This window comes from Barbatula barbatula (genome assembly GCF_947034865.1).
Source record: "Barbatula barbatula genome assembly, chromosome: 18".
Taxonomy (NCBI): domain Eukaryota; kingdom Metazoa; phylum Chordata; class Actinopteri; order Cypriniformes; family Nemacheilidae; genus Barbatula; species Barbatula barbatula.
The window spans coordinates 7,718,160-7,745,783 of NC_136781.1; the positions used below are offsets into that span (position 1 = coordinate 7,718,160).

Here is a 27,624-nt window from a genome sequence, read left to right on the forward strand (position 1 = left end):
GGATATTTAGTAACACTAGATATGAAGAGACAAGAAGCAAATAAGAAATACTGCATGTCATTATTTCCATCTTCTGCTATAGAAGATTTGTTTGTGGGTCTGTGTGTGTGGCATCATTTGCCCTCTTCATACATATCAGATGTGGAGACATATTCTCACATTCTGAGACACATGCGCCGTGTGTGTGTGTGTAAAAGAGGTGAGAGTCTAGGAGCTGGATGTAATGAAAGGGTGCTGCAGGCTTGGTCTTCAGCCACCCAATATTTTTGTGTGCTAGAAAGCCAAGGTTTTAAAGCCACCTGTTTCATTCAGTTACAGATGTGACTGAGTTCTTTATAACTCCAAACAATAAACCTGATACCTGAAACATACAAAAGACAAATGAAGATTTTCACAATGAATAGATGATGCATGAGACAAGGAAGGCAATATATGAAGATACATAGACGATATTCCAAAATTGGGTTAAGACTTGAAGGAGAGAAAATGAAAACCAAGAAATGAATGACTCTCTTCTCAGCTGTCAATCAAAGCTAGTAAACTAATTGAAATGAGTGGCGTGCTCTACTTACAATGCTCACTCAATCAGATTACTCTACAATGATACATCGGATGTTACTGTCATATATGTTTTTAATGTTTGCATCAGGTAGAAGAAATGTAATGAAACTCACGGCTGTTCGGCTCTGCAACACGCAGTGAAAACTCATTCATAATAATGCAAGAAATAATACATGCAATGTTCTTGCTGCATAACGTTCTGTACAGAACTATGTTCATATGTAAATGAATGGGTTTCTCTCCTCCACTGTCATCTCTAAAGGTGTGAAGTAGCGTTCACTACAGTAGAAAAACAACAGACTGTTTTTCATTTTGACCCCGCCCAGTCAAAACAGTCACCCTCCCGCATCCTTTGTATGAACGCAGACGTATTTTCCCCTCCAAAAAGATTCAAAAAATAATGTATTCTAAAATATTATTGAAATAAAAAACTGTTTGTTTTTACACAACAGCCTATGTTTCCCTTCACTGTTATTTTTCCAGTTGTCAGACAGAGACTGAAATTACAGGAATGCGATTTCAAAATCGCCTTCTGACCTTTCCCCCACACCTTGTTTGTGAACAGTCCCTCTGCAAAAATCCATCAGCGAACTTCATCTTGTATTAAACGACATCTAATGTTACCCAACGCAGAATCTGTGTGCGCTCCCGGGAAAATGTTAAAGCAGTATTGACAGACAACCATAACCAGGCAACGACCAGATTGCCCCCGGTTTTGAAATACATACACTCCCGGGAGACATCAAATGTGTGAAAATTAATACTTTGGAACACGTCCAGACAAAAAGACACGTAATTGATTCTCAATCCGACAGTTTAGTTGTCGTTTAAAAACATTTGCGGTTGCCGTCACCTATAAATTACTCTCGCTGCTGTTTACGTTCACAGGAAGGAGGGGGTGATGTTAAATAGAGTCTTGTACGAGTACGCCTGGTGCGACGTGCAGAAGATGCAGTGAGGTTGTGCACCCTTTTCCCACCGCGACACGCTGGAAACGTTACTGAGGTGTGAGTGCCCCCTACTGTCCAAATAAATATCCGAGGTCACGCCTGGACTACATTCACGAGAAGACAATCAATTGAATACATCTCGCAATAACTGCTAAACATACATTGCTATGCAGATATATTCTTAACCGCATAGATACTCTGTCTTCTGCAGATTACAAATGCAATATTTAGTCCCTCTGTGTATTACACAGGTAGACCCAGAAGTGGATAAACAAAACTGCACTGCACCACGGGACCCCGAGACCTGCAGACGCTAATAACTATGTATAAGTAGATATAAAGGTACACACAAACAAACAAACCCGTGGCACTGCGGTAACAGAGGATAGCTCTCAGGCACAGATCAATAGGCTAAAGTCAAATAGGCTGGCTGGCTGGCTGGGCTGTGCGTTGGCCAAAACCTCTCATCAGTGCAGAGACAGAGAGCTCTGCAATACACACTGACTGACAAGCTATCACCTCAGAGGATCAGACACAATATACTATCTCGCCCTCCCTCTCTCTCGCGCTACAATGAGACTCGGACACGCCTTACGATAGAGGGCAAGTCTGGGGTGTGTTATGAACCAGCCGACTCTAAACTGACACTCCTGCGGTAACATTGAGTTCAGTTCATTATGACGCTAATGATACCCATTTATCAATCATTTATCACAGGCGCCAATGCTGAATATATAGGCAGACAATCAAACAGCCACCAGAGAAAGAGAGACAGAGAGATCGATCAAGTTCTCTAAGGGAGGGCAGTTATGCATCTGTTGCAGCAAAATTCATATTTAATAAACGTATTAGTATGATCCATGTATTTATTAGTTGCCTCTCGCATCTTTACAATATAATATATTCTCAATGATCATAAATCTTCTTTAATGTTTATTTAATGTGATTCTATTTATTTTATTGAATAATGGGATCTTAATCACGATAACTATTGCGAAGACTTTAGATTCAGGTAAGTCTTAACCTTCAGTCGGAAGAGATACCTCCCATACTGTTTGTACATGATATCGCAAATCATGCAATTTGTTGGGGAGGGGTGCGCTATTATTATTTTTTTAAGTGATCTGAAATATGTTTTTGAACTAGTGGACTAAAACCAGTAAACAACTGGCGATAGCAACCATTTCAGAACACCCTGGCAACCAACAAGACGGCCCTGGCAACCAACAAGACGGCCCTGGCAACAGTACAGCAACCTGTTAAGAACCAATCACAACACCTTAATCTTATAACAGCGCGCTGGCAGCCACCCAGAAGATCTTGACACTGTGGTGTTGAGAGCTTCAGTTAAATGTATATAATATAAATACTTTTATTATCATTATTGGCACCTTATTTTATCCTGTCACCTTCTGCATTGATGCTTTGGCAAGAATCCTAATAAACAATGTATGTAAAACAAATCATGCCAATAAAGTAGTGAAATAGAAAAGTTCAGAGAAAGAGCGAAAGAGATAGAGATAGAGTGGGAAAACAGAGGAAGAGAGACAGTGGGAAGGAGAGAGACCACGCACCGCAGGTTGTACCTCTCACATAAATATTTCAGTTGACACGACAGGTAATTCTCTGTGAAGTGAAATATCAAATGACATAAAAAAGAAATACAAACAGAACAAAGAGTGTAACAAAGAAACTGGAGGAAGACAGCACTGTGTCATCTCGTGGTGATAGGGTCAGGAGGTCAGAGGTCATGACTCCTGTTTTACTCCCAGGTGGAGTCACAAATAGTTCAATAACCACCACAATATTATAAAACCTTTAAACATGAGGACTGCCTGCCCCCCTCCCCTTCCTACAGCTCAAGATGGGAACAAACGCACACGTAGACTAAAAGCCGTCCCACTGCGGACCTCCTAAAAGGAATCATTCTATCAAGTCTGTCACTAGAGTTTAAAAACTGGGCCATTTGCACCGTCACCTACAAAACAGCAGGGATGTTGCGCGGCGCCCGGGGAGACACCGAGCAGCGTATCGCCGACATGTTACTCCCGGCAGAAAGTGTTAATGCAAGAGACACAGTCTTGTGAGACAAAGTCAGAGAGAAAGAACATCATCATGGACGTTAAAAAACAGATCAGGCGAAGCTCGGTCCAAAAATAGACGGTTCGGTCACGTCCTGCAGTCTCTCATTCACTTAACCTGCTAATCTCAATCTGTCGTCGGCACCAACCGCAGCTGAATTGTGTAATTGCTGGCAAGGAACTATTCACATTTCTGATAATGCGCTCAATTAATTTGGCCCAATTTGTGCGAGAGCAGATTTGTTCAAGCCGCACGAGCTTGAAATAAAGCCTTATTCCCATTATCAGGGCCCTGTCCAGTTACGCAGCTCTCGTGCCTCACCGTAGGGCTTTCTTAATTATAATAGACAGAACAATGAAAGCGGGGGCTGGCAGACGGCTAGAGCAAACACGGCCGCACAGGAGTGCATGTGCCTATGCAAAGACAACCTGAACTTCCCGTTCTCAAAGTCTGTGGCAAAGCCCCTGTTCAACGGCACCACCTACTGGAACCACTGTAAACTACCACCTGCAAGAAGCAAAGGGCTTGGAAACATGCAAATCATAGCAGACAGCTGGGTGTAATAGGTATTATGTATGTGCGGCATGGCTTCAGTGCATTTTTCAAAATCGATAAGTCGTGGGTGGCTGAATGAATAGTGGGTTTTAAAGAAAAACTTGTATAATTAGCCTAGTTACATCCACCAGACACAGACCAGAAGCGTTTTGTAGTGTAACAGATCTCAAACAAATAAATAGACTAAACAATATTTTCAATCAGAACCATCAAAGTCCTCTTAAAATAGACACAGATCTATGGGATGCCCATTATAACTAGAACATAGCTCACAGCAGGCAATTTAAAGTCCAACAGTAATAGTTTTGAAATATATTGTTTAAGGCAGTGAATGTTACTCTGAAAGCTACAGCGCAGGCATTTTAAATGGGATGTATTAAGGGGCGCAACTTCTCACGGGAGCATGCTAACAATGTTATTGACGTCAACTAGTTTTATTTTATATCCTGGAAAGATTCTTAATTCCTCTTTTGTACAAAACAAACATATCAAAACATTAAACATCTCCAAAATAGTTTTATTTTATATACACCCGCTACGTCACCTCATACTGGATTGCAAGTCAGCCCCCATTGGCTCCTACAAAGTCGGACTCCTAAAATCAACAGAACCGTGTCTCAGAAATGTATGTGTGATTTAAATATGAATACATTATGCAATAAATGTAGTATATGTGTATAAATGAAACTATTTTCTCTCTTTGGATGAAAATATAATAGCAATTAAACTCACTTCAACGTACATACTCACAGTCTCAGAAGCAAACGGTGTGTTGCCCCCATTTTCACTTTACATCGACTGCCTCCTACACCCCTCGACAGCCACACACGCACAAACACGTATACTTGTGGCATTCGGTTTCGGGCTCAAAGACTAGCAAAGCCTGGTTGCCATGGGGACAGGAGTGTGCACAGCTGACGTGTGTGGAAGGGTGTGTGTTAGTGGAAAGCGTCACACGGTTCTCGCTCGTGACAAACAAGTGCCGTGGAACAGCCAAGAGTGTGAAAGCTTTCATAATGCTGCTTGAATGGCCAATAACAGCGCAGCCATAGGAGAAGAGGTCAAGGTGTGGTCAAAACTGAAGGTAGAGTGACTTTCAGTCACACACACACCATAAAATTGACCTAACCCATCTTATCCTGTATCCTATATTAAGGTGAGATCGTAATGATCGATTCAGGAAAAAAACAATACAAAAGTAGAACCGTCAGTCTTCTCTATAATAACCGTGTTAAAAGACTTTCAATCACCTTCACGCGCTCCCACACTCGCAAATGGACGAGAGCGATTATGTGAGGTATAATGTTAGCTTAACAAAAAGCATGTATATAAATCTCATTCTATAAAAAATTGTGCTCCTCATAATAACAGTTAGTAGCCTGACCTTCCATTAGCACTTACTTTTGTGCCGGTGTTAAAACGTGCCAACTGCAACCAAACACCTTTGCAATTGTAAGGAGAAACAAGCAGAAGCTTAAATGGACTTCGGGCTTCTATTATTGCCAATGTTCCATTTTTCTGGCCAGCAATAAATGCTTTTGGGCAATTTTGGACTAAACTATCGCATTTCTAAACTGTTACACGCATCCCAGTCTGAACTTCTTGGCTTCTCAATAGCAACAAAGAGTTAGACAAAATTGTGGACATTATGAGATTGTGCGCTAATGCATAAGCAGTAGTTCTCCTTGCATTAATTACAAAAACAAAGTTTAATCATGTTTAATTTCAACGTGTCTCTATCAATTACGACATTGTAATACATTTTGGCTGCTAGTGCATTTCGTTTCGTACACATTGCAATATAATGAAAATTGCATTATATATGTGACCCTGGACCGCAATTGTATGGGTCAAAATGATGGATTTTTATTTTAATGAGAAAAATCATTAAGTTATTAAATAAAGATCATGTTCCGTGAAGATATTTTGTCAGTTTCCTACTGTAAATATATAAAAACTTATTTTTTTGATTAGGTGCAGCAAAAATGACCGGAAACACGCCAAGTACTTCACTCGCTGCTGTCCGCTCTTTGGGAATTACCCACTTAAGTTTGGTATCTATGTCAAGCTTAGAATTTCAGCTTCCGGGTTCATATTCTCTCCACAATGTCATTACAGCGGTAAGCCCATCGAGTCAGATGATGTATAAATCTCAATTTGTGGATCAGGGTCACGTATTATTAACGCTTTAAATACAAGTGTCCATTTAATGCTTACAAATATAAAAAGACTATTCCGAACAAGCCTCACCAATCAAAAGGCACAGTACTTGCCGAGACTTTACAGGTACTGATGAAAAATTCCCCAGCCAAAGCCAAATCATTTCTGGTCATTACAGTCCTGTTTCTTCCCACAATGCTGATGAGGGGTGGCTACCAGCCCACAGTGGCACACTACCAGTCAAAGCAGCATGTGTTTGTGAGTGTTGAACCATGATATGATGGGAAGCTGAACCGGAGGTGAGGAGAGGACAGTCAGACAGGCAGCTATCAGTGCGACAGGGGTGAGAGGTAATCCGAGGGGACAGAAGCAAGAAGCGGGATGCCCCGGGAGCCTGGGCAGCGTTATCCTCTGCTGTCCTGGGCTGCATTGTGTCTAATGCATTCAGTGTTAATCTCACCCTTTGGGGACATTTGCTGTTGTGTTAATTACACACCACCGGTCAGCTCCATTAACACAAACACACAAACAGACACACAGAAGTTCACCAACACGTTGTTAAACAAGGACATGCACGTGGATACTAGCAGCTTTGATACATGGATCAAATATGATGTATAATGAATGTCACAATTTAAAGGGATAGTTCACTCAAAAATGAAAATTCGGTCATTGTTTACTTACCCTCTTGTCATTTCAAACCTGTAAGACTTACTTTCTTTCACAGAAAACCAAGATCATGTTGGTACCCAAACAACAGCGGTACCCACTTGCATTGGTCTTATGTCCATACTGGCGTATTAACATACCACAACACCCACCATGTTACCGCCAGCCACTGCCAACACGGCCAGACGGGGCTGGAGATTCACCGAATTAACTCCAGAGCACCGGGTCTCTCCATCCACCCCTTCATAACCTCCTCTTCCCTGCCTCACCCTGCTTGAGTCCAGCCCTCATTACTGCCTGCCATCCACTGACCTCTCACCACGGAAACCCAGCCGCACAGCAAGCACACACCACCAGCAAAATCTCGCTCGCTTTCCTATCCACCACCGCCTGGAGATGTTGGAAGGGCCACGGGGAAGGACAGAGTGTATCTGACCGTCGTGGCAGTCAGCTTGGTTTCAAGACCGGAATGATGGGCTGGCAGGTGACCCTCTCTACTAGCAGCTGGGTCCAACTCCGGCCACGGGCACTTTAATTGTGCCGCGGGGGAGCCCGAACGCTCCCCCTCTCTGGTCAATTACGGCTCCAGTAGGTTCTTACGATAGAGCGAAAGAGAGAGAGAGTTGCGTTTTGACTGGGTTTGAGACAGATATAACAGGTTTAAATAGCCATGTGGGGTGATAGACCCTCCATCACTGCCCGGCACCTGCGTGATAGTTATGTATCGGTCGGCTAATGGACTCTGGCATTATGGGAGAGTTAAACACGCTTCAGTGGCCTCGGCATGGGAAAGGCATCAAACTTTCTTTCTAACATGACATAGACCATTAACACGGCCATCAACATGGTAAATACGGCAATACGCAGCGTTACACGATGGTGATACCGCATGGCAGCAGAAAACAGCAAACAGGCACAAGTTGAAATATCAATCTAGTTAAATTGTTATTATAGAGAGGGGATGTTTGGGGTGGGCAACACATTGTGGACCCACAAACATATTTACTGTACTATGCTATAAACTTACAAACATAGATACTCACCAACATGTACTAAGACAACATATTAGCACATACATACTGTATATACCAAACATTTACCCATAAACATCTACATCCATCAAAACTGTTACTGGCTGCACTTACTACAATAAACAGATGGGGGGGGGAGCGTGAGTGGATGATGGTTTGACATTTCCGTGTCGGCCAAAGCCTTTAATCAAATATCAGAGAACTGATGAGAAAATGTAATACAAGGTGGCGTTGGCTGAAGTACATGAGTGCTCTGACGTCGACGCTGTGAAACGCGATTAAAATTGAATCAAGGCGTATCAATCGTGTGAGGTTAATTCGTATTAACACGCCGTGCCAAAAGTGCGCTTTCCATCCCGTTGATGCCCGTGGCTTCAGAGAGGTTAATAAGTTGCATCACCTTATGGTGGTGGAGGAGAGAGAGAGAAAGGAGGCGGAGAGCACTCATTTAATGCAAATTCAAAAGAGCACATACAGGACGCAATGGTCACACATCTATTCAGAAGAACTTCTGCTCTTATCTTCAGCACCCTTCAGAAGAAATTGAGTGTCCTTATAGTCTCTTTCTCTCTCTCTCTCTCTCTCTCTCTCTCTCTCTCTCTCTCTCTCTATGTGTGTAAGCTTTCTGCTGTACAGTTGACAATTAGTCGCAGGATCAATGTTTGGACTCGATCCTATTCGCAGTCACAAATGATGAAATGCTTTCTAAATTGCTCCCCGTGGCTGTCTACGAAAGGATTTAGTGACACGTACAAAGGCTTGTATAAGCATCTACTGCATCACAATGTACACATTGACACTTTCAGTCGGGTGACTGACCAGCACCTCAGTAAACTGGAAATGAAAGGTACAGCCATAGAATGCAGCCTATGCAACAATTATTTTTAGTCATTCTGCGATTCTACTGACAACATCTCTCACAGATTCCTTTTTTAAATTCAAACTTGTCAAAATAACAATATAAGATGTTTTTAGATCTTGAAAGCTGTAAAGAAAACAAGTTAATGTGAATATTTATAGTAATAATGTTTTGACACTTACTCTAAGAGCAGCTCAAAAATGAATATTTGATTTAACAAGCCTGACGGCTTTCAAGCATCTCGCATTGTTGTTGGGTGACTCGATGTCACTCCTGAGATTTTTTTTGTTGGGAATTTAACAAACAGTGGACTGGAATACCAGAAGTATATGTAGAAATTGTTATTAAAGGCAGATTTTAATTTGTCTTTTATTTTGTATATACTTTCTGTTTAACTTGAATGTTGTGGTGTTATTACTTTCTACCTCTTTCTCTCGCCCAAATGAGTGTTGCTTCGAGTTGGTCAAGACATACAAGAGGCCAAAGATCAGGAGAGCAGAAAGAAATGAAAGTCAAAATGGCAGAAGAGGGTCACCGTGTCAGACCATATGGCTCCCATACATCAAGTTAAGACCTCAAAAGCTTTTCAATGCTAGTGAGAGGTCACTAAAACTCTCCCAAACAGAACTGAAACTGATGGAACGAATGAGAGCCGGACACAGATGGACAGCACTCACAAAGTAAGTAAACAGAACATGCACATCCATGACAAGCAAACAGTTCTTCACAAATCTCTCTGCCTCTGCCTTTTCCCCATCTATTTGTTGCCACTTTTTTCCTATAAACGCGTCTTCTCCCTGTCTTCTACAATCTTTGTTCTACACAGCAGCCCCTCCCTTACTTTTTCCAATCCCCAACACAAACCCACTCTCTTTCCCACAAACTTTCTTGTAATGCCAATCTCCAATCAGAGAGAGAGCTGTTGTGCGGTTGTCTGGGCTCTCAACTCTGCTTTCCGTGGAGAAGAGGCTTTTCACGCTGCAGAGTGTGCTGTTGATATTCAGCGAGGCTCCATCTTGAGCACGCAGCACCAGGATTGTTTACTCGACAGACATGCGATGGGGGGACAGCGAGCGCGTTGTCCCCATCTACTCTTCAGACCTCTCTCCCACTCTTGCGCTGTCGTGAACCAATTCCACCTCAGAGTCTCGCAGACAAATTAAACATGATAAGACGTCACCGCATGGGCCCGAAGAGCAGGGGGAGAAGATCACACCTGAGATCTGGCCTCTGCACCAGTTTTGATTTGTATGGAATAAGGAGTCAAACTGATAGAACAGCCAATAAAGTTGCAGTCTGGGAAATGAAACGTTGAGATAAGAGACTACGGTGGCAATTACCAACGATAACATGACCGGGAAAAGACAAAACAAAGCCCCATGTGAAGTGAATAAAACATAAATGCATTTGAAGAATGATGTGACTGATGTGAAAGCATTTGTGATGACTGTATCTCTATAACACAACATACAGTATTAAGTGTGAAACTACAATAAATATTTAAGAGCGATTTGCAAACATTATTCAAGAATGTTGTCATTTGCAATATACTGTAGGCTTCTATTTGTGTCTGGTGTTGAAAAACCAGCATGCAGCTACTCTATTAACATATGCACATTAACGTAGAAGCGATACTGTCACCACGCCGCGAGTGGGGCGCATCTCTCAGGGGCAGATCCTAACTGTGGCGAAGCCTCCACGCGTGCATCTTGGGATGTCCTATTGTGGAAGCAGGTTTGATATGGCCCCCCGCAAAGGCCTGAGAAGGTGTCTCTTCAGCCCAGATAAACCGTCTCGTGCTGTCAAAAAGAAAAGAAAACTCTTCCCCCTACACTTGTCTGCCCAGGAGACTGCACGGCACTTTCATGTGCTTTCTCTCTAGCTGTACTTTCTTTGGTTTTTGTTTTCTTTTTATTAGCTTTCTGTCTTGTTTTCATTACCTCTAGGCTGCACGTGGATGGCGATTGTCAGTCTTTGGAAGGATTGTTGATTATTCATGTACCACATAGTGACAAGAGGCTGTAACTGATCAGCTACACTACTAAAAATGTTGCCTCAACAAATACGAAACTTAAAAAGCACTGTGTGTATTTTTACTTTCATGTCAATCAGTTTACTTACAAACTTATAAAACAAAAACTTATACACATTTTTTTTCTGAATACTAAAAGTATCAATAAAAATGGCTTTTTGTAAATAAAACAAGATTTTTGCATGTTATTAATTTGTATGCTCAGTTACACTGATAAAAAAAATGTTTACATTAGTGCCAGGAAAAACATAGAATAACTTTTTTTTGTAAAGTAATCTTACAACCAAATTTGCAGTCTATTTCTGTATTGTTATTAGCTTTTTTAGACGATTAATTGTGATAAATCGCATCCAGGCAGAATAAAAGTTTGTGTTTCCATAATATGTCTGTTTACTGTACATAAAAATGATGTATTATAAACACATACACAAACATGCATATATTTGGGGAAATAAACAATTATAAAAATGTATCAATGTTCACAAATAATCAATTATTGTAAATATAAATAAATACGTCCATTTATTATATATATATATATATATATATATATATATATATAGATGTGTCCTTTAAAGGATGCAGTATAAGGAGGATCCTCAACATAGAATTAAATGAGACGTCCTTCTTATGACATACTGGCAAGAAAGGAAACCGTAAGTAACGCGTTGATATGACAACACATTGCACTCGCACAGCTGTCAAATAAATGTACATGATATCGACAGGATTTTAAGAGTTAAAAAGTTGGTTACTTTCTACCCTAAACAATGACAAAGTTAAACCAAAGTTAAACCAATGTACCATTTTTTTGCCTTACCGTTTATAAACTTTTAAAAATCACTTAACACTTGTAAACACAGCTTACATAGAGTCCATAGATGTGCATCAGGTGTGGATGTAATCAAACAGTGTGACGGGTGCAAAGGATTATGGGTGATGCAGTCAAGTGGCGAGTGTGCAGACCGGGGACAGTGACAGTATTTTTCCAGTTGGAAATACAAAATGAATATGCAGACATATATTATGTAAACACAAGCTTTAATTCTGGATGTGATTAATCACGATCAATGATTTGACAGGCCAGTTTTTTTTCAAAAATACGTAAAAAATCTGTAAAATGATAAAGAAATAATAATAACTTAATTTTTGTTTTTTACAGTGTAGCTTAGCAATAATAAAAAATCAAGGAGAATCGCTTTCCCTACTTTGCTATCTTCTTTCCGGAAAAGGACGTCAGATTACATACTGTACAGTATGTACTTGTTAGTCAACTTTAACTCATCTGGTGTTAAGATTTTGCACCATAAAACAATTCATTAATCTCAGGCTTAACAGCTTTAGCCGGTGGAAGTCAAACCATATATTTTCAAGTTACTGTATGCACTACATACTGTGTAAGTACAGCTATTCATTTTTTTTATTACTGAACTCGGACAAAACTGAAGTGTTACTTATCGGACCGAAAACCGCCCTACGTAACAACCAAGAATACTGCTTAACTATTGATGGATGTTCCATATAACCCTCATCTTTAGCTAAGAATCTTGGCTTCATATTCGATAGTACTCTGTCATTTGAGAACCAGGTCGCCAACACCTGTAAAATTGCGTTTTTCCATCTTAAAAATATATCTAAATTACGTCATATGCTGTCATCATCAGATGCGGAGAAGCTTATACATGCCTTTATGACATCAAGACTAGATTACTGTAATGCACTATTAGGTGGTTGCCCTGCAGGCCTATTACAAAAACTCCAACTGGTCCAAAATGCGGCAGCTCGAGTTCTTACGCGTACAAAAAAGTATGAGCATATTAGCCCGGTTCTGTCAACCTTGCACTGGTTACCTATAAAGCATCACATAAACTTTAAAATCTTGCTTATTACCTATAAAGCCTTGCATGGTTTAGCTCCTCACTACTTGAGAGAACTTCTAACGTATTATAGTCCATCACGTGCACTACGCTCTCAGGTGTCAGGTCAGTTGGTAATACCTAGAATTTCAAAATCAAGTGCAGGCGGCAGATCCTTTTCTTATCTAGCGCCTAAACTTTGGAACAGTCTTCCCTGCACTGTCCGGGAGGCAGACACACTCTGTCAGTTTAAATCTAGACTAAAGACGCATCTTTTTAATCTTGCATACACTACACTATCATAATATATATATTTCAAAGATCTAGGCTGCACTAGTTAGATCAACCGGAACCAGGGACACTTCCAATAACAACTGATGCATTTGTTGCATCAAAGAGTGCAGAACAGTACTCTACTCTCAGCCAGTCTTGTCTCATTGTTCCAAGGTTACCAGAGCGGGCAGGACACAGTCCAAGGCTACCAGAGCGGGCAGGGCGCAATCCATTCCCAGACCTGACAAATGCTGGACGAAGGACGTGGCGACTCTACAAAACTTCAGTCGCTATTAGATTATTAATGATCATTTTAAATCTAAATTTGTTTTTTATTTTGCCTTGTTGTGCTAGCACTGTCGAGCTTGTGCAGAGGCAGCAGTTTTTGCCAGAGGGGAACTGGAATCCCCTGGTTAGGCCTGGTTTCCCTCTGAGGTTTTTTTTCTCCTCCAATGGAGTTTTGGGTTCCTCGCCACCGTTTGCATACTGTTTTGCACTGCTTGCCTGGCCGGGGGGGCTCCTAGAATTTGATAGTCTTATTTAATAAAATCTGCATATTGTAATTTATTTTGTGTCTGATATTTGAACTGTGTTTTGACTTCCATAACCTTTTATGTTTTACTTATAGTCAATGTTTTCTTGTACAGCTGCTTTGTAACAATGAAAATTGTAAAAAGCGCTTTATAAATAAAGCTGACTTGACTTGACTATTCACAGAGCATTGCATGACCTCATTTGACTCGAAAGTGCTTTCAGACTTTTCCTTCCTGACATGTACAACAATGCCTCTTAACTTAAACTCTCATAGGAAATTAAGACGACAAAAAGAAACAAGCAAATTCCAGCGGTTGCTCAAAAGCCCACATTACAGACGCAGCCTCCAAAAACTTGCACAGTTGCTCCGATCATGCATTCCCCAAATGAGGAGTTATGACACAAAACTACAGTAAAAGTTTCTTTTACAGTTTCCTTGAGACAGGTAGCACGGTGTGGATGTATTTTCAAATGGGCTGTTAAGTGCAGTGGTTGCCCAAATTGCTCCCCTCTGAGATAAGATGATTAAAGTCAGTGGGACATCGGAGTGGAGCGATATGATCTAGGAACGGTGGGGCATCCTTCTCAAAATTCACAGGCTCCTGTATTCAGGTCACCCCCTGTGGCCCTTCTAATGCACAATAAACTCATTACAGCCCATTAATATTTAACTATCTAATTTTCCCGCATATGTGATTTATTAGAGAACGGCGAAAATGAGCGATAACGTGGGTCTGAGCTGAGGCGGAGCGCAATGGGCAAACTGAGAAAAATTAGCGCGGGCCACATTGGCTTTATTGAGACAAATTGGCCCGCATATGAGAGCAATTAGAAAAATCGCTTTCTTTTCGAAAGCACGTCACCAGAAAGCATCTCTCTATTTTTTTGTATTAACTCTGCGAAACTCGATAAAGTCCTCTGCTGCCAGCAGAGCGGGATTAAAAGGGACCCAAACCTATAGAGCCGTTGATGTGTGTGTAAGTATGCTTCGAGGTCATAAAGAAACTCTGGCAAGGACACCAATGCTGCTATTCCCACTTGGCGAGGCAAAGAGAAAAAGCTGGTTTTATCAAAGCGTAGGTGCCAAAAACAGCAGTCATCTTATGAGGCACTTTTTATCAAACCAGTGTGTATGTGAGAGAAATAGAGTGTGTGCTTAAGTTTTCAGTGCAAAACTGGGTAGCCTTGGGTCCAGATGGACACGTTGACGTGCGAGGATGAGTGAGTTTTTGGGATGATGAAAGAGAAAAAGAAAGAATGAGGAAGAGGGCCAGAATCATGTGGACAGAGATGCACTGGCAGATGCTTCTGTTCGCAATAAACAGCATCAGCAATAAACAGCTCTGTCCGTAGGGGAGACAAGTGAAATGATCTAACCCCCTGTTCACAGGGCTTTAGCATGTTGCTTATCAAAAGCCTCCTTTATTATTTTACTGTGGCATTAAGACCAAGCTGTTAATATTAGCCGGGTTGAGGAACGATTCTGCCGCATCCCGCGGTCATCTACTGCAAGGGGTAACGGGATTAGATTGTATGGAAATAAGATGGATGTTCTACTTTACTTTGCATGCCTGGTATAGAAAACAGGTAGCCTTTTACAGTAAGTTCCATATAGGCGCATTAGTTAACATGAAATAAACAATGCTACAGCATGTATTAATCTTAATGTTAATTTTAACATTTACTAACACACATTCAAAGAAAATGTTTTGAATCTGTGAACAATTGTTTTCTCTCTCATTTGTATTAACTAACAAAAGAAAACGAATAAATGCTGTAAAAAATGCACATTGGTACCTAATACATGAACTCAAGTATTCCATTCTTTTTATAACACTATACTCTGATTTATTACATAAAACCCATTTGTATCTGTTTGATAAAAACGAATAAATAAACCTGTATGACTTTCCTATACAATCACAAAATAAAATACTTTTAAGAATGTTGTTAACCGGCACACATTGACCTTGCCATTGGTTTTGTGTCCATACAATAGAAGTGAATGGTGGCCAGTGCTGTTCTGCTACCAACTTTCTTCAAAATATCTTCTGCGGAAGAAATCATACAGGTTTAGAATGACAAGACCGTGAGTAAATGATGGCAGAATTTTCACCTTTGGGTGAACGATCCATATAAACCCATTATGCCAAAGACAAGTCTGATGTCATTACAGCTTTGCAACTTGAATCTAACAACAGGGCAATTCAAGCACAAAGCCTTTCAGGGAGCCTTGAATCTGTCTTATATCTAACAGGCTGTGTAAGGATTTGAGTGAGCATTTCAGCTATGCAGGAAAAGCTCTGCTTCAGGAGCTCTTGCTCATATCTGAGGCGTTTGATCTCGAACAGGTCAAGACCAATGTTGACAAACGTATCGGCCAACCGAATTCGATCATTACAGGTGACAGTGCTCGGGTCGTTTCAGGGCCTTGCATAAGGCTGGAATTGATGTTTTGATGGGGCAAGCCAGGATACTGAGGAGTGGAAATGGTGGATAAAAGTTCAGAGGGAATTTAAAAACGGGGACCGTGCAGTGCCCCTTCGTGAGCGGAGATCTTGACTGCAAGCCACGTTTTCAATCGCGGCATCTGTCATTGATGCATTATACAACTGGCAGATGATCTCAAAAGATGTGTTTGAAAACTGAATGCTCACACATGAGCAGAAGCACTGCATAAATATGCACACATAAAAATTTGCACATAAATTACCATCTCTCTATGCGCTCGTCGCGTCGAGAACAAGTGTTAATGTGTCTGATGCTTTCAATCGACAAAGGCACCTCGTAAAAATGAAATCACATTTGCAAACGTGCCAGGAACTTACAAGAAACACAAGTAAGAGTACTATTTGGAAAGAGATGCGCAAGCAATCTAAACTGAGTAATACAAGGAAAAGCCAAGTTAAAGCAATAGTTCACCCAAAAAGTAACATTGTGTCATAATTTTTAAACTCTCTTATCATTTCAAACCTGTATGAGTTTCTTTCTTCCACAGAACACAAAAGAAGATATTTTGAAGAATGTTGGTAACCAAACTATGCAGAACCCATTGGCTTCTATTGCACAAACAGAAAAACAATACACATCAATGGGTAACGGCGTTGTTCATTTACCAACATTTCCAAAAAAATATCTTCCTTAATTTTCATGCAGGTTTGAAATAAGAACAGGGTGAGAAAATGATAACATAATTTTCTTTTTTGGGTGAACTACCACTTTAACAAAAATATTTCTAGTATGTTTGTTTTATATTGATGGCTTTAATGTGGATTCATATTCACCACTGAAATGGAAATTTGCGATAAAGCGTTAGATTGCGTTCTCTCTCTCAACCACACTGGTCATCACGAGACAGAAATTATTACGCCCTGCTTTTTTGAGGTCAAGTGTTGCTCTGGGCTACTCCTCCTCCATGAAATAGTTCTGGATTGACACCAATTATTAAACTACATCTTCATTAGATCCCGTGTCAGTGCTCCATCTGTGTAGGAGCCAGGAGCCATCCTCACCCCCACTTAATTCTCACATATCAAACTCATCCATTGGCTAAGCCACTCTTAACACCAACACCAGCAGGTCCGTGCGGTGCCCAAAAACTCATTCATTTCAGCTTACTGCTGAGAATCTATGCATGTGAGAGAGCAACAAAGCTGCCGTATGACTTGATTCAACATCAATTTGCACTTCAAGCAAGAAAAGGGAGGAGTGTGTTCTATTACATGGAATAAAAGCTTTCGTCTGCTGCTGCGAGTTCACATTTCGGCTACAATTCATACGATGTTCCATTTAGAGAGGACTGGTGCGTTGATGTGGTTTACATCCGAGAAGCAACAAGCAATACATGTCATCACCGTGCCGAAGAGTCAGACTTCTATTTTCCTGAGAGTGGATGTCGGCGGTGAAGAAAACCTATTAGGGCGAGAGGAGGAGCAAGTTTTGCCAGCATCCATCTTATTTCAGCAGTACATAAAAGCGGAGGCGTTGAATTGCTTTTCAAATGCAGCAGGCCATGCCACATACTCAATCCACCACTGCTCCGATTTGATCCCCCAAGCAGAAACACAAGCAGAACCATTGATTGATACCACCAAGTGAAGAGAGTCGGAGGGAAATAGAGAATAAGAGTGCAAGAGAGTGGAGGTGGAAAGGCCAAGCAACTGGCTACAAGGAAAAGAACATTACAATAAAATCAGAGTCTGACACAAAGAAAAGGATTTAAATAAAGGTCGAAACTGCATCGCTGAGAAAGCCCAGGCTGGTTCTGCCATGGAGAAGGGGGCTATTGACCAGGGGTGACTTTTGACAGCTATGGTAATTCAAAAGACTGCAATTTGTGATGTTACAAAGGTCACTGAATGAATGAAGGAGCTCAACAATTCGCAAAGCAATAGACTGTAAAAATGCTGTTTGCAATATACAGTGCTTAACCTCCACCCAAACTGGTCCATCCTTCACTTCTTTCAAAAAGAAGCTCAAAACATACCTGTTCCGCATTTATTTGAATAACCAATAAATGTCTATGTCTTGTGTGTAAAACATTTTATAAAAATAAATTCTTGCTCCCTTGCTTAGTCCAGCTTTAATCTTGCTAGTAGTGACGTACTGTTTAACGTGTTGAAAAAATGTTGTATGCTCTCCTACTTGAAAGTAGCGTCGGATAAAACCGTCTGCCTAATGAATAAATGTAAGTGTAAATGTAACACATATATTAGACCATAAATCAGAATAAAGAGAAAACAAGAATCTGTCAAAACTTTAAAAACTAAAAAAAATAATTTGTCATTTATTAAACAAATAACAAACGAAAAAATTGAATAAACGAAATAGTCTTTATTCACCTTGTACCTACCTTTAAGCTGACACGTTCAACTTCTTTTAGAAGTCAGAAAATAATCACTTGTAAAATTCAATCATTAAGGGTGCGTTCATATTTTTAGTTTGGTTCTTTTAGTTATTTTGGTCTGGACCAAAAAGAAAATAAATGATTTAGTCCTGGTTCGCTTAGCGTTCAGACTGGCATTTTAACAGCGAACCTAAAGATATCAAACCTAACAGCTCAAGTGTAAAGTCGCAACATAATTTCCAACAGTTTATATGATTTATATTCTTAAATGGAACTTTTTCATTTTAATCTAACCAAACATGGTATATGTGAACATCCTAAAACTTTAGAACTCAACCATAAAAATAGAACTTCAAGTCAATAACTCCAATTGGGCATCTAAATAAAATAAATAATAAAGTGCTTTACTCTTTTTCGGCCTTGCTTGTAAAACAGTAAAGTTAATTTAATTTAGAGTAAATTGTATTTTGCATTGGAAATATTGTTGTGACTAAAGACCTTACACATACTGATGGATTGACCGTTACGAAAATATACAAAATTATTTTACTAAACACCAATAGTGTTAGTTAAGGACAGTTGTGACAGAAATTTGACATTGAGTGGTCGTCTCATATTTTGTTACGAACTGTCCAGCGTATTATTTTTGAACAGTGGTTGACAAATGGATTTGCTATTTAAATCCTTTACAAATACCCTTCTAATAAAATCTAACATGAATTGAATTGTACCATATATACAGCAGAAGCCTGACTTAATGCAACTCCAAAATATACTGTAAATATCAGCCATTCTACCAAATCAACAGATACATTTCGTTTCTGTCCTTTTTCCAAACCCAACAGCTTACGTGAAAGGTCGCAACGTGATTTGACAGCTTTTATTATTTATATCTTAAAACTGAACTTTTCCTTTTCAGTAAATGGAAAAAACCCTGTATTTTTTAAATGATTAAATCCTGTGTTGTCAATGTTAACAAGCACTTTTTAATTGGTTAGATATTTGAAAAACCCAGTGTCAAAATTAAAGGGTGACTGTTAATTAACTAAAACTAAAAATCCTAAATATGGAGAAACAAGGTTTCAGAAGGACAGCAGTGATTTGTGTATGACTAAACACATTTGACCTTTCAGGTCACAACCCACCAGTTAACAACCACCGCCTCAGATGTTCAAAAAAGGCTCAACCAGCAGGAGTTTGAACTTCTTGACAGATACAGTTCTGCAGCCAAAAATCCCTGCTGATCACCATTTTCTTTTCTTGTTAAAAAGCTATTTAACACCAGGCCCTTTGAGTAAGATATGCCGCAGTCCACTGGATAAGACCGAGACAAGTGAAATGAAGCATCTATCAATATCAAACCTCAAAGACTAGTTACACAGCGACTCCAGGGGAAACCAAGATAACGGAAGCTTATTTTTTCCACGTATACACTTTACAGAGGCCAAGCTCTACATTTATACCTCCAGAGCTCAACGTTCATTATCAGAGTCTCCAGATAGACAGCTCCACTATAAGGATTTATAGCGTGTGGCAAAACCGAGGACCTGCAGGGTCTTATAAAAGTAATTCATACCACAAGTACGCCAGCTGCACCTAGTCTAAAAATGTTGGGTAAAGACACCACCTACTATCTCCTCTTCTAACGGATGACTTGAAAATGTATTTTAGAGACACAATCTTGGCATTACATTGAGACTTGCTCATCAGACGGTTCAACTTTAGAGTCATTGCAAATAATGCCACGTCTCGCTCTGTGTTAATCATCTTTTCTACTCTGTCCCTGCTCTAAGGTGATATATTTGTAAAAAAAAAAGTTCCAATTATATTTAAGGAAAGTATGGTTCATTGCGTGGAAGTCTCCAGAACGGATCCATCTCCGCAAATTGCGTCTTGCTTGCTTCAAAAGCGCGATGTGCAGGGTTCCAGCTTTATCTTTAAAGAGGCGCTGCGAGAATCAAAGAAATCACAGAAAAGAATATTTCATTCATGAAGACGTGCAGTTAGAGTTCAGAAACAGACCTGGGAAGAGCTGAGTCAGTGGGTACGCTCCAGGCGTAATTGATAGGAACCGAGCCGAAGATGAGTCCCTGAGGAACATCTCAACTCTTACTTATAAAAAACACACCTTTGCAAAGAAACGCTAAAGAAACAATTCAAGAGGTAGAAGAATCAAACCTAAATACTATTATATCCAAAAAGACCTTCTACTTCAGAGGAACAGGCTGTGTTTTTGTCAGCGTCTCAGAAGAGAGAATATAAACCCCCGTATGAGAATATGATGACAGATACATTCAAGAGTCACATAAACAACAATGAACAGCACACAAAGTGTTTCTACTACTCGTCTTAGCCAACCAAATTGTGGTTAAAGTGCTGCTATCGTTTTTAGAGGATAACAGGTATCATTTTTAACTGGCGCTAGCAGTCGAACACTACTTAACTATGGGGTTTGTACACTTAATTCAAAGTCTTCTTAAACGCTTCAGTTAAGGCCAGTTTTAACCCTGAGGTGAAGACTATTTCACACTGTGCTCCATTTCACCATTTACTAGCTCTGAATAGCTCTGTTAAAATGTAATGGTGAGATTTAAGCAGACAGACAGCCAATATGAGCCGCCTCAGAGCTTATCCTATTAAGCTTATTAATGCATCAATTATGCATGTGCTTTATACAATCACAGAAACTTTCATGCTTTACTTTCAGCACCTGAGGGGGATGCTGAAAATATTGACGAGTGACGGCAAACGTGTTAAGTGAAGCGATGATATTTTTAAGGAGATTTTTGAGAATTCAGAGCGGATCTACATGGCAACATTTGCACAGAAACAAAAGTGTTCTGAAAACAGATTTAAAAAACGTGTGCCGTGTTTGTCCAATCAATGCTGTTTACCTCATGAATACGCAGAAAGGAACGAACGTTTAAAGAGTGAAATCTCAAACATGGATTACAGTGATAGTTCACCCAAAACTACCTTCATCATTTACTCAACCTTATGTTATTCTGTTAAATCAGAAGATATTTTGAAGAATGCTGGTATTCAAACAACGGCGGTACCCATTGATTTCTATTGTACGGACACAAAACCAATGCAAGTCAATGGGTACCGCCTTAGTTCGGTTACCAACATTCTTTAACAAATCTTCTTTTGTGTTCTGCAGAAGAAAGTCATACAGGGTTAAAATGAAAAGAGGGTGAGTCAAAGATGACAGGATTTTCATTTCGGGGTAAACTATCCCATTATATACACTCCTTGAATGAAGTGTAAAAAACATTCACCCAAAGCTTTGACTGGAACCAACTTAACCATTGAAAATGTAAAAACCCTAACGTCCCGTGCGGTTAATATCTCAGACCAGTTCACCTCAGTGACCACTCATCCAAACCTGAACACTGTGTTCATTAGAATTCTGTGTTTGACAGGCCCACTGCAATGGCCTCTTCATAAAGCAGGCATTAAAACCATCAGAGGCCACTCACTGTCACAGTTTCACACTTACTGCTTTGCCGAAAGAAACATCCCTTTTATCCTTCTCCAGCAGTGTGAATAAACAACTGAAGTAAACAGCATGTGTATCTGAGAAACAAACTGCTCAAAACAAGAGTGCAACTCTCTGTACTTTCTCTCTCACTTTCTTCCACTCTGTCTCTCGAGGGGCATCCGATGGAGCGGAAAGGCAGCCAAGCTAACCAAGCATGTCTGTCCTATGCTCCTATCGAAACCCACAGCCGCTTAAAGTACAGTTCCAGTGAAGGAAGAGGGATGCTTTGTAAACTGATCCAGTGCTGACACATAAAGTCCAGATCCAGCTCTGCTAATTGGCCAATTTTATATTGGTGAGATCTAAAAAAGAGAAGTAGGGGGAAACCGAGACAGCTTTATAACGATAATTAAGATTTCGCAGAGGCGATTGGATTCCAAACGTTTGGAGGGATAAACGCAGACGTCGGGCAGCTGCAATGAGGTGCGCGTATGTGATTAGTGGTGGAGACAATGCAGGTTGCGCTTACCTCTGGATTTGGAAGAGAAGGCGAGTGAAAGCTGGCCGAACATGTCCGTGTTCTCAAACCGCTCCTCTTTGACTTTGATCCAAAAGCAATTTTCCGCCATCTCCTGAGGCACTATCTGTAAGCACAGAAAATCTCCATCAAACACCTAACAGGAATAAAGCAAACAAGATGCTATGCAAACTTAAGCACACACACAACGTAGATGCAAACAGTATGGCCGAAGTCATTACAACCCGGACCCCATCACGTGAACCGATTGATAAAACAATGTCATTTACAATTGAACTTAATATTATGCATGTGTGTGTGTGTTTGACTAGTCAAATATGCACTTAGCTATTTTGTGTAGATATTTGTTTACTTCAGAAATATTTGTTAGTAATATTTTCCGTGGCAATCATCAACGCTGCAATCTGTAACTTTATGAATTGAAAGTGAACAAAAATCATTGAGCAACTACATAAAACAACAGGGTTTTTATCTCTGCACTTTTACTCCGTTATTGGCAAAAGTTATTCTATTTGTGTGTGGAATCACATCAGAATGAAATTAATGAGAACTTCTAGAGATGTGGCCATTTTAAACTTTGTAATTCAGAAACTTCATCCCCCATATTATTTACACACAAATCATAGGTAGTGATCTCCTCCCACCATCGTCTCTGGCTCATTCTCTCGACTTCATTACAAAAGCACAACGAGAACATTTGATTGTGTACTTGTCACTGTCAAAGCCACAATATGTCCAATAACTTTAACTTAATCAGCCATTCTGGATGTATTGTGGCCATTCCTGTCCAGTGACTTTGAATTTCTATAAAATAAAACCTCAGGAGTGACAAAGTCATCCAACAATGAGAAAGACTGACAGCATGACAAGCATGATAAAAAATCAAGGTTATCACATAAAAAATGATATTTGTACTTTTCTTAAACATATATGTACAAATATTACTGTTGTATTGATTAAAAGTGAATATGAACTTGTTTTCAACAATACAATACAGTTTACATTTTATGTTATTTTGACCTGTTAATCATGTTGTCATTTTCATGCAAATAAATGCAAATAGAAACAATAATTCGAATTTGGGAGAAATATTTTGTGCTGTTCACAAATGATAATTTTTACCTAAACATATACCAATAAATAGTAAAAAAATGAGAATAGTTTTTCCGTGGCTTTATATAAAAACATATAACAGCATGAACATTTTTTTAAGAAAAAGGAAAGGTAACTCTTTGTGCAATAGGTAGATTTCATTATTTGTCATCATCTTAATGAATGTCTATTTAATCCAGTCTATCGGCACAAGGTGCTATCAATCACATTCACAATGAAAAACAGTCATGTGGAGTTTTCTTGTATTTTCCTCCACAATCAACACATCACCCATCAGGCCCAAATGAATAGAAAATGAGCAGTTACGTTAGGCATGAAATGATACCTTCTGTGAAGACATTTCTTTGCTAATCTTGGCGTACATTGTTGTGGTAATTTCTATAATTGTGGCTCGACGACTAGAAAAATGTGTCCAATATACATACATACCACCATTTTCAAGATATGTGCAGGACATAATTAGAATCTGTCCACAATAGTAAAAGGAACAAGTGACATCTGAAGGAGTTATTGTGTTTAACTGAAACACTCTTTTTAATTACAAACAAAAGATGCTTTTCCTCGATATAATCCTGAAAGATAATAACATAATTTAGTTTGCGCCATTTATGTGAAAAAAGACAGAACGATGCGGAGAAATGATTCCAAACTAAAATAAATACTTATAAAGGAAAATCATTTCACATTTTAATGTGAATACGCAATATTTTTTTTAATTGTAATGTGCTACCAGCTGAAATCTCAAAGGCAGTATTGCACATACCAGAGCTAGTTTGATTCTTTTGAGAGTGAGTCTTAATCTGTGCCTAAAACCCCAGCTTGTTGACTGAGCTATCTAATGAACACACAAAACATTTGCTGAATACCCTCCAAGCCATGTGATGCATTTATCTCCTCCAGTGAAGCTTCCCTCGCACCCCTTATTCTCGATGTTGACCCACGCTACTGCACCGCCACAAACCCGTTTGCGTTCACACTAGATCCAAGCAAACAACTTGATAGGCGTAGAGGATAGAGGGGAGATGGAAAGAGATAAATGAAGTCTCATTAGTGTGCTGCCTCATAAGTGCTCACTGTTAAAAACCATAGCTTCTCGAAAAACAGAGTAATTAACACGAGGCTCAGGCGGGGTGACCTTGTTCGCACTCAAGCGGCAGAGTGAAATACTGTAGCTTCCTCTCGCCCCGGGCGTCAATGCCCGTCTCCGGGCAGAGAGCGAGCAGCTCCGAACGGCTTTAGCCGCAGACACGAGCAATCATTTACTCTTCCATAACGGAGCGTGGCTCCCCAGTGTGGGCGTTCTAACAGTTGGAGAAATTACATTACATCACCTCAAGGCACCAATCTCCGGCGTGGCTATTTGAAAGTTCGTAACATGCTTTGGGAAAAGACTGGGAGGAGTGGAGGGGCTGGAGCGCGTCCCAAATTCACCGCTTCTAGCTGGTTCTGACTGTTATCTACCTATGTTGTGAGAGATGGCGGGGTTCCCTGTGGGTGATTTAGAATAGCAAGATGCAAACTGATTAGCATTCTCATTTTTATCCACCCTTCCTCTCTCTCTGGCACCTATCACAGACATCAGCACATCCACACCTGACATCACCTCATCTACGTCTGTCGGAGAGGATAAATGATTGAGCACATGTATGTCAACAGAGGAACAGTAAATATTAACAACTTTGAGTTTATTTTTCTGTCAATCTCTCATGTTGACAGGTCTTGGGTTAGAGATATAGAACATAAATTTGAAGCATTCATTTTTAAATACGAAACTGCAGACAAACCCCATCTTAAAACCAGTGGGTAGGAATGATTCATTTGTGTCCCTGCTTTACTCCGCATGTCAAGCTGGTTTAATGATCGCAGGGCTTTGGGGAGTGCACACGGTGACCCACACTCCGTAGCAAACACAACATAGTGATTCACAAAGACATGTATGCAAATGAAACAAACTATCGAATGCAGCAGGAATCTCACGAAACATGTCAAGAACACGGGCAGGTCACATTTCTGTGATGTTCTCATCTGTGTTTGAACTTTCTTTGGAAATTCTTGACAGGTTTTGTGACATTCATCAACATGCACTTCTCTGTAATTGCATTTCATGTATGGAAAGCTTAAAAACCTTCGGTAAATAATAAAATGCATGTTTTGTTTATCTTTGTTCATCTTTATTCACTGTTGTTTGATGCGTATTAAATGCAATACAAATGTGTGATTTGGTGAATTAAGTGATTCAAAGGGCAGTATACTGTCTATTTTCCACTCTTTATGCTTTTCAATTAAATGTTTTTTCATGTATGTGTTTACATAGAGTATTTCCAGAAGACTAAGCTTGATGTGGAGGAGTGTGTCCTCTTAGCATTTATGCATAAATGAGTTAAAGACAAGGTCAAGCACAAACATGGAAAATTACAAATAAATGAATCCAGTTTTCACACTCCAAAAGTCCCAAGGCAAATGAATGATTGAGAGTTAAAAGGAGACAGTTTGAAGAGGTTGACCCATAGAAATCATATTTATATGCAATGGAGGATTTCGAAACAAAAAAATACATTTTGGCAAGAATGTGTGTGTGCAAGGGCACTTGAGCTAATGAAATAGTTTACAGCCTGATATCTTGAAAGGGAGGCAGAGTGGAGAGTCGTGAGTCTCATGGCTCAACGATCTTTTTAATAAGCTGCTTGTTCTCGCAGGCTTTGGACCATCAACTCCCACTAAAACTAACAGTCTCACTCTCTTTGTCCTTCTTTCTTCTCATCATTCTCTTTTATTCTGCAGAGGCAAATTACCGCCACAATTTGCAATTTATCACAGACCTGGGACTGCATCATTCACTTACTCCAAAAACAGGCATGTTTCAAAATGCAGCAGTTTTAAATTGTTTCTCTCCCTTACCTTTGACCAGTTCACCCGCTTCATCACGGCCTCAGGTTTGTAGGTCTTCTTAGGCATCAACCCATAAGGCAGCTGGACGACGGGTGCTGGTGGAGCTAAAGGCATGCCCGGAGGTGGTGGTGGGCCTCCACCAGGAGGTGGGGGTGGAGGTGGAGGACCGCAGCCCGGCGGAGGTGGTGGTGGCGGAGGTCCCAGAGATGCCGGACAGGGAGGAGGAGGAGGGGGAGGAGGTATGCCTCCTATTGGAGGAGGAGGTGGAGGAGGTGCAATGCCCCCTGGTGGAGGAACGGCACTGCCCGCGCTAGGTCCCGCTGCAATCTGCAAGAAAAAAACGGACTGAATTGCAAGTACAAGGCATCTCGTGAGACCCAAGAACATGGTGTTCCAACCCATTTACCTCAACCGCCCACATTCAGGGTCTACACCCAAAGGCCCAGGCTTTTATCACCATTACATGTTTAACCCATCAAAACTAGTGGGTGAGATAAGGGCAGATAAAAGACACAGTGTTTACAGCAGCTGACTTTTTTATTTTAAGTGAGTGCATTAAAACTGAAAGCATGAGAGACAGAGAGATGGCGAGAGAGAGAAAGAAAGATGGGTGCGGGCTCTTCGCATGCATTAAATAAGAGTTGTTAAAAGCAGATGGATGACTCGGGGCTGCCGTGGCCTTCCCTCCGGGCACTGGATCCAAGGACTGAGCATCTGCCTGTCTAGCGTGCTCAGTGCCGCCTCCTGAAAGTCAGGAAGAGGCCAGCATTCAGAGGAGGCCGTGCCGAACGGCTGATCCTCTCACTGGGGAAACTGGGACATGGCAATTCCTGAGGGGCAGGTAGTCACAATGAATATATAAATAAGTAAATAGCTGGTCGAATATGTAAAGACTCCTTTGGAATGTACACACCTGTCAAGAACTGGGCTCTCAAAGGAGCAATTTGACAAGTTAGGTATGAAAGACAAAGCGATTGTGCGCGAGCCTGTTTGTGTACGTGATGTGCTGTGGGGAGATCAAAGGGCTGTTTTATAGTCAATGCGTCATGTAACAGATGTCCTGTACACAGAAAACTAAAAAGAGACTGAGAAGGGGAGAAAAAATGCTAAATTTTGTGTTGGGCTATACAAGTAATAATAAAAAAAGAATTCATTCAAAATAAATACAAGTATTTTAAAAACAGATCATGAT

The 27,624-nt window shown here is 40.3% G+C and overlaps 1 protein-coding gene across 10 annotated transcripts in view; it reads right to left on the bottom strand.

Moving 5' to 3' along the window:
• The window catches only part of diaph2 (diaphanous-related formin 2), a 364,217-nt gene that overhangs the window by 209,342 nt on the left and 127,251 nt on the right, over positions 1-27,624 (bottom strand). For all 10 annotated transcript variants that reach the window (XM_079480319.1, XM_079480327.1, XM_079480323.1 and 7 more), the window contains 2 exons: positions 26,442-26,759; positions 22,422-22,536 (listed from right to left, as the gene is read on the bottom strand). In XM_079480319.1, the coding sequence (XP_079336445.1) occupies positions 22,422-22,536; positions 26,442-26,759 (433 nt within the window). The remainder of the gene's footprint in view (positions 1-22,421; positions 22,537-26,441; positions 26,760-27,624) is intronic.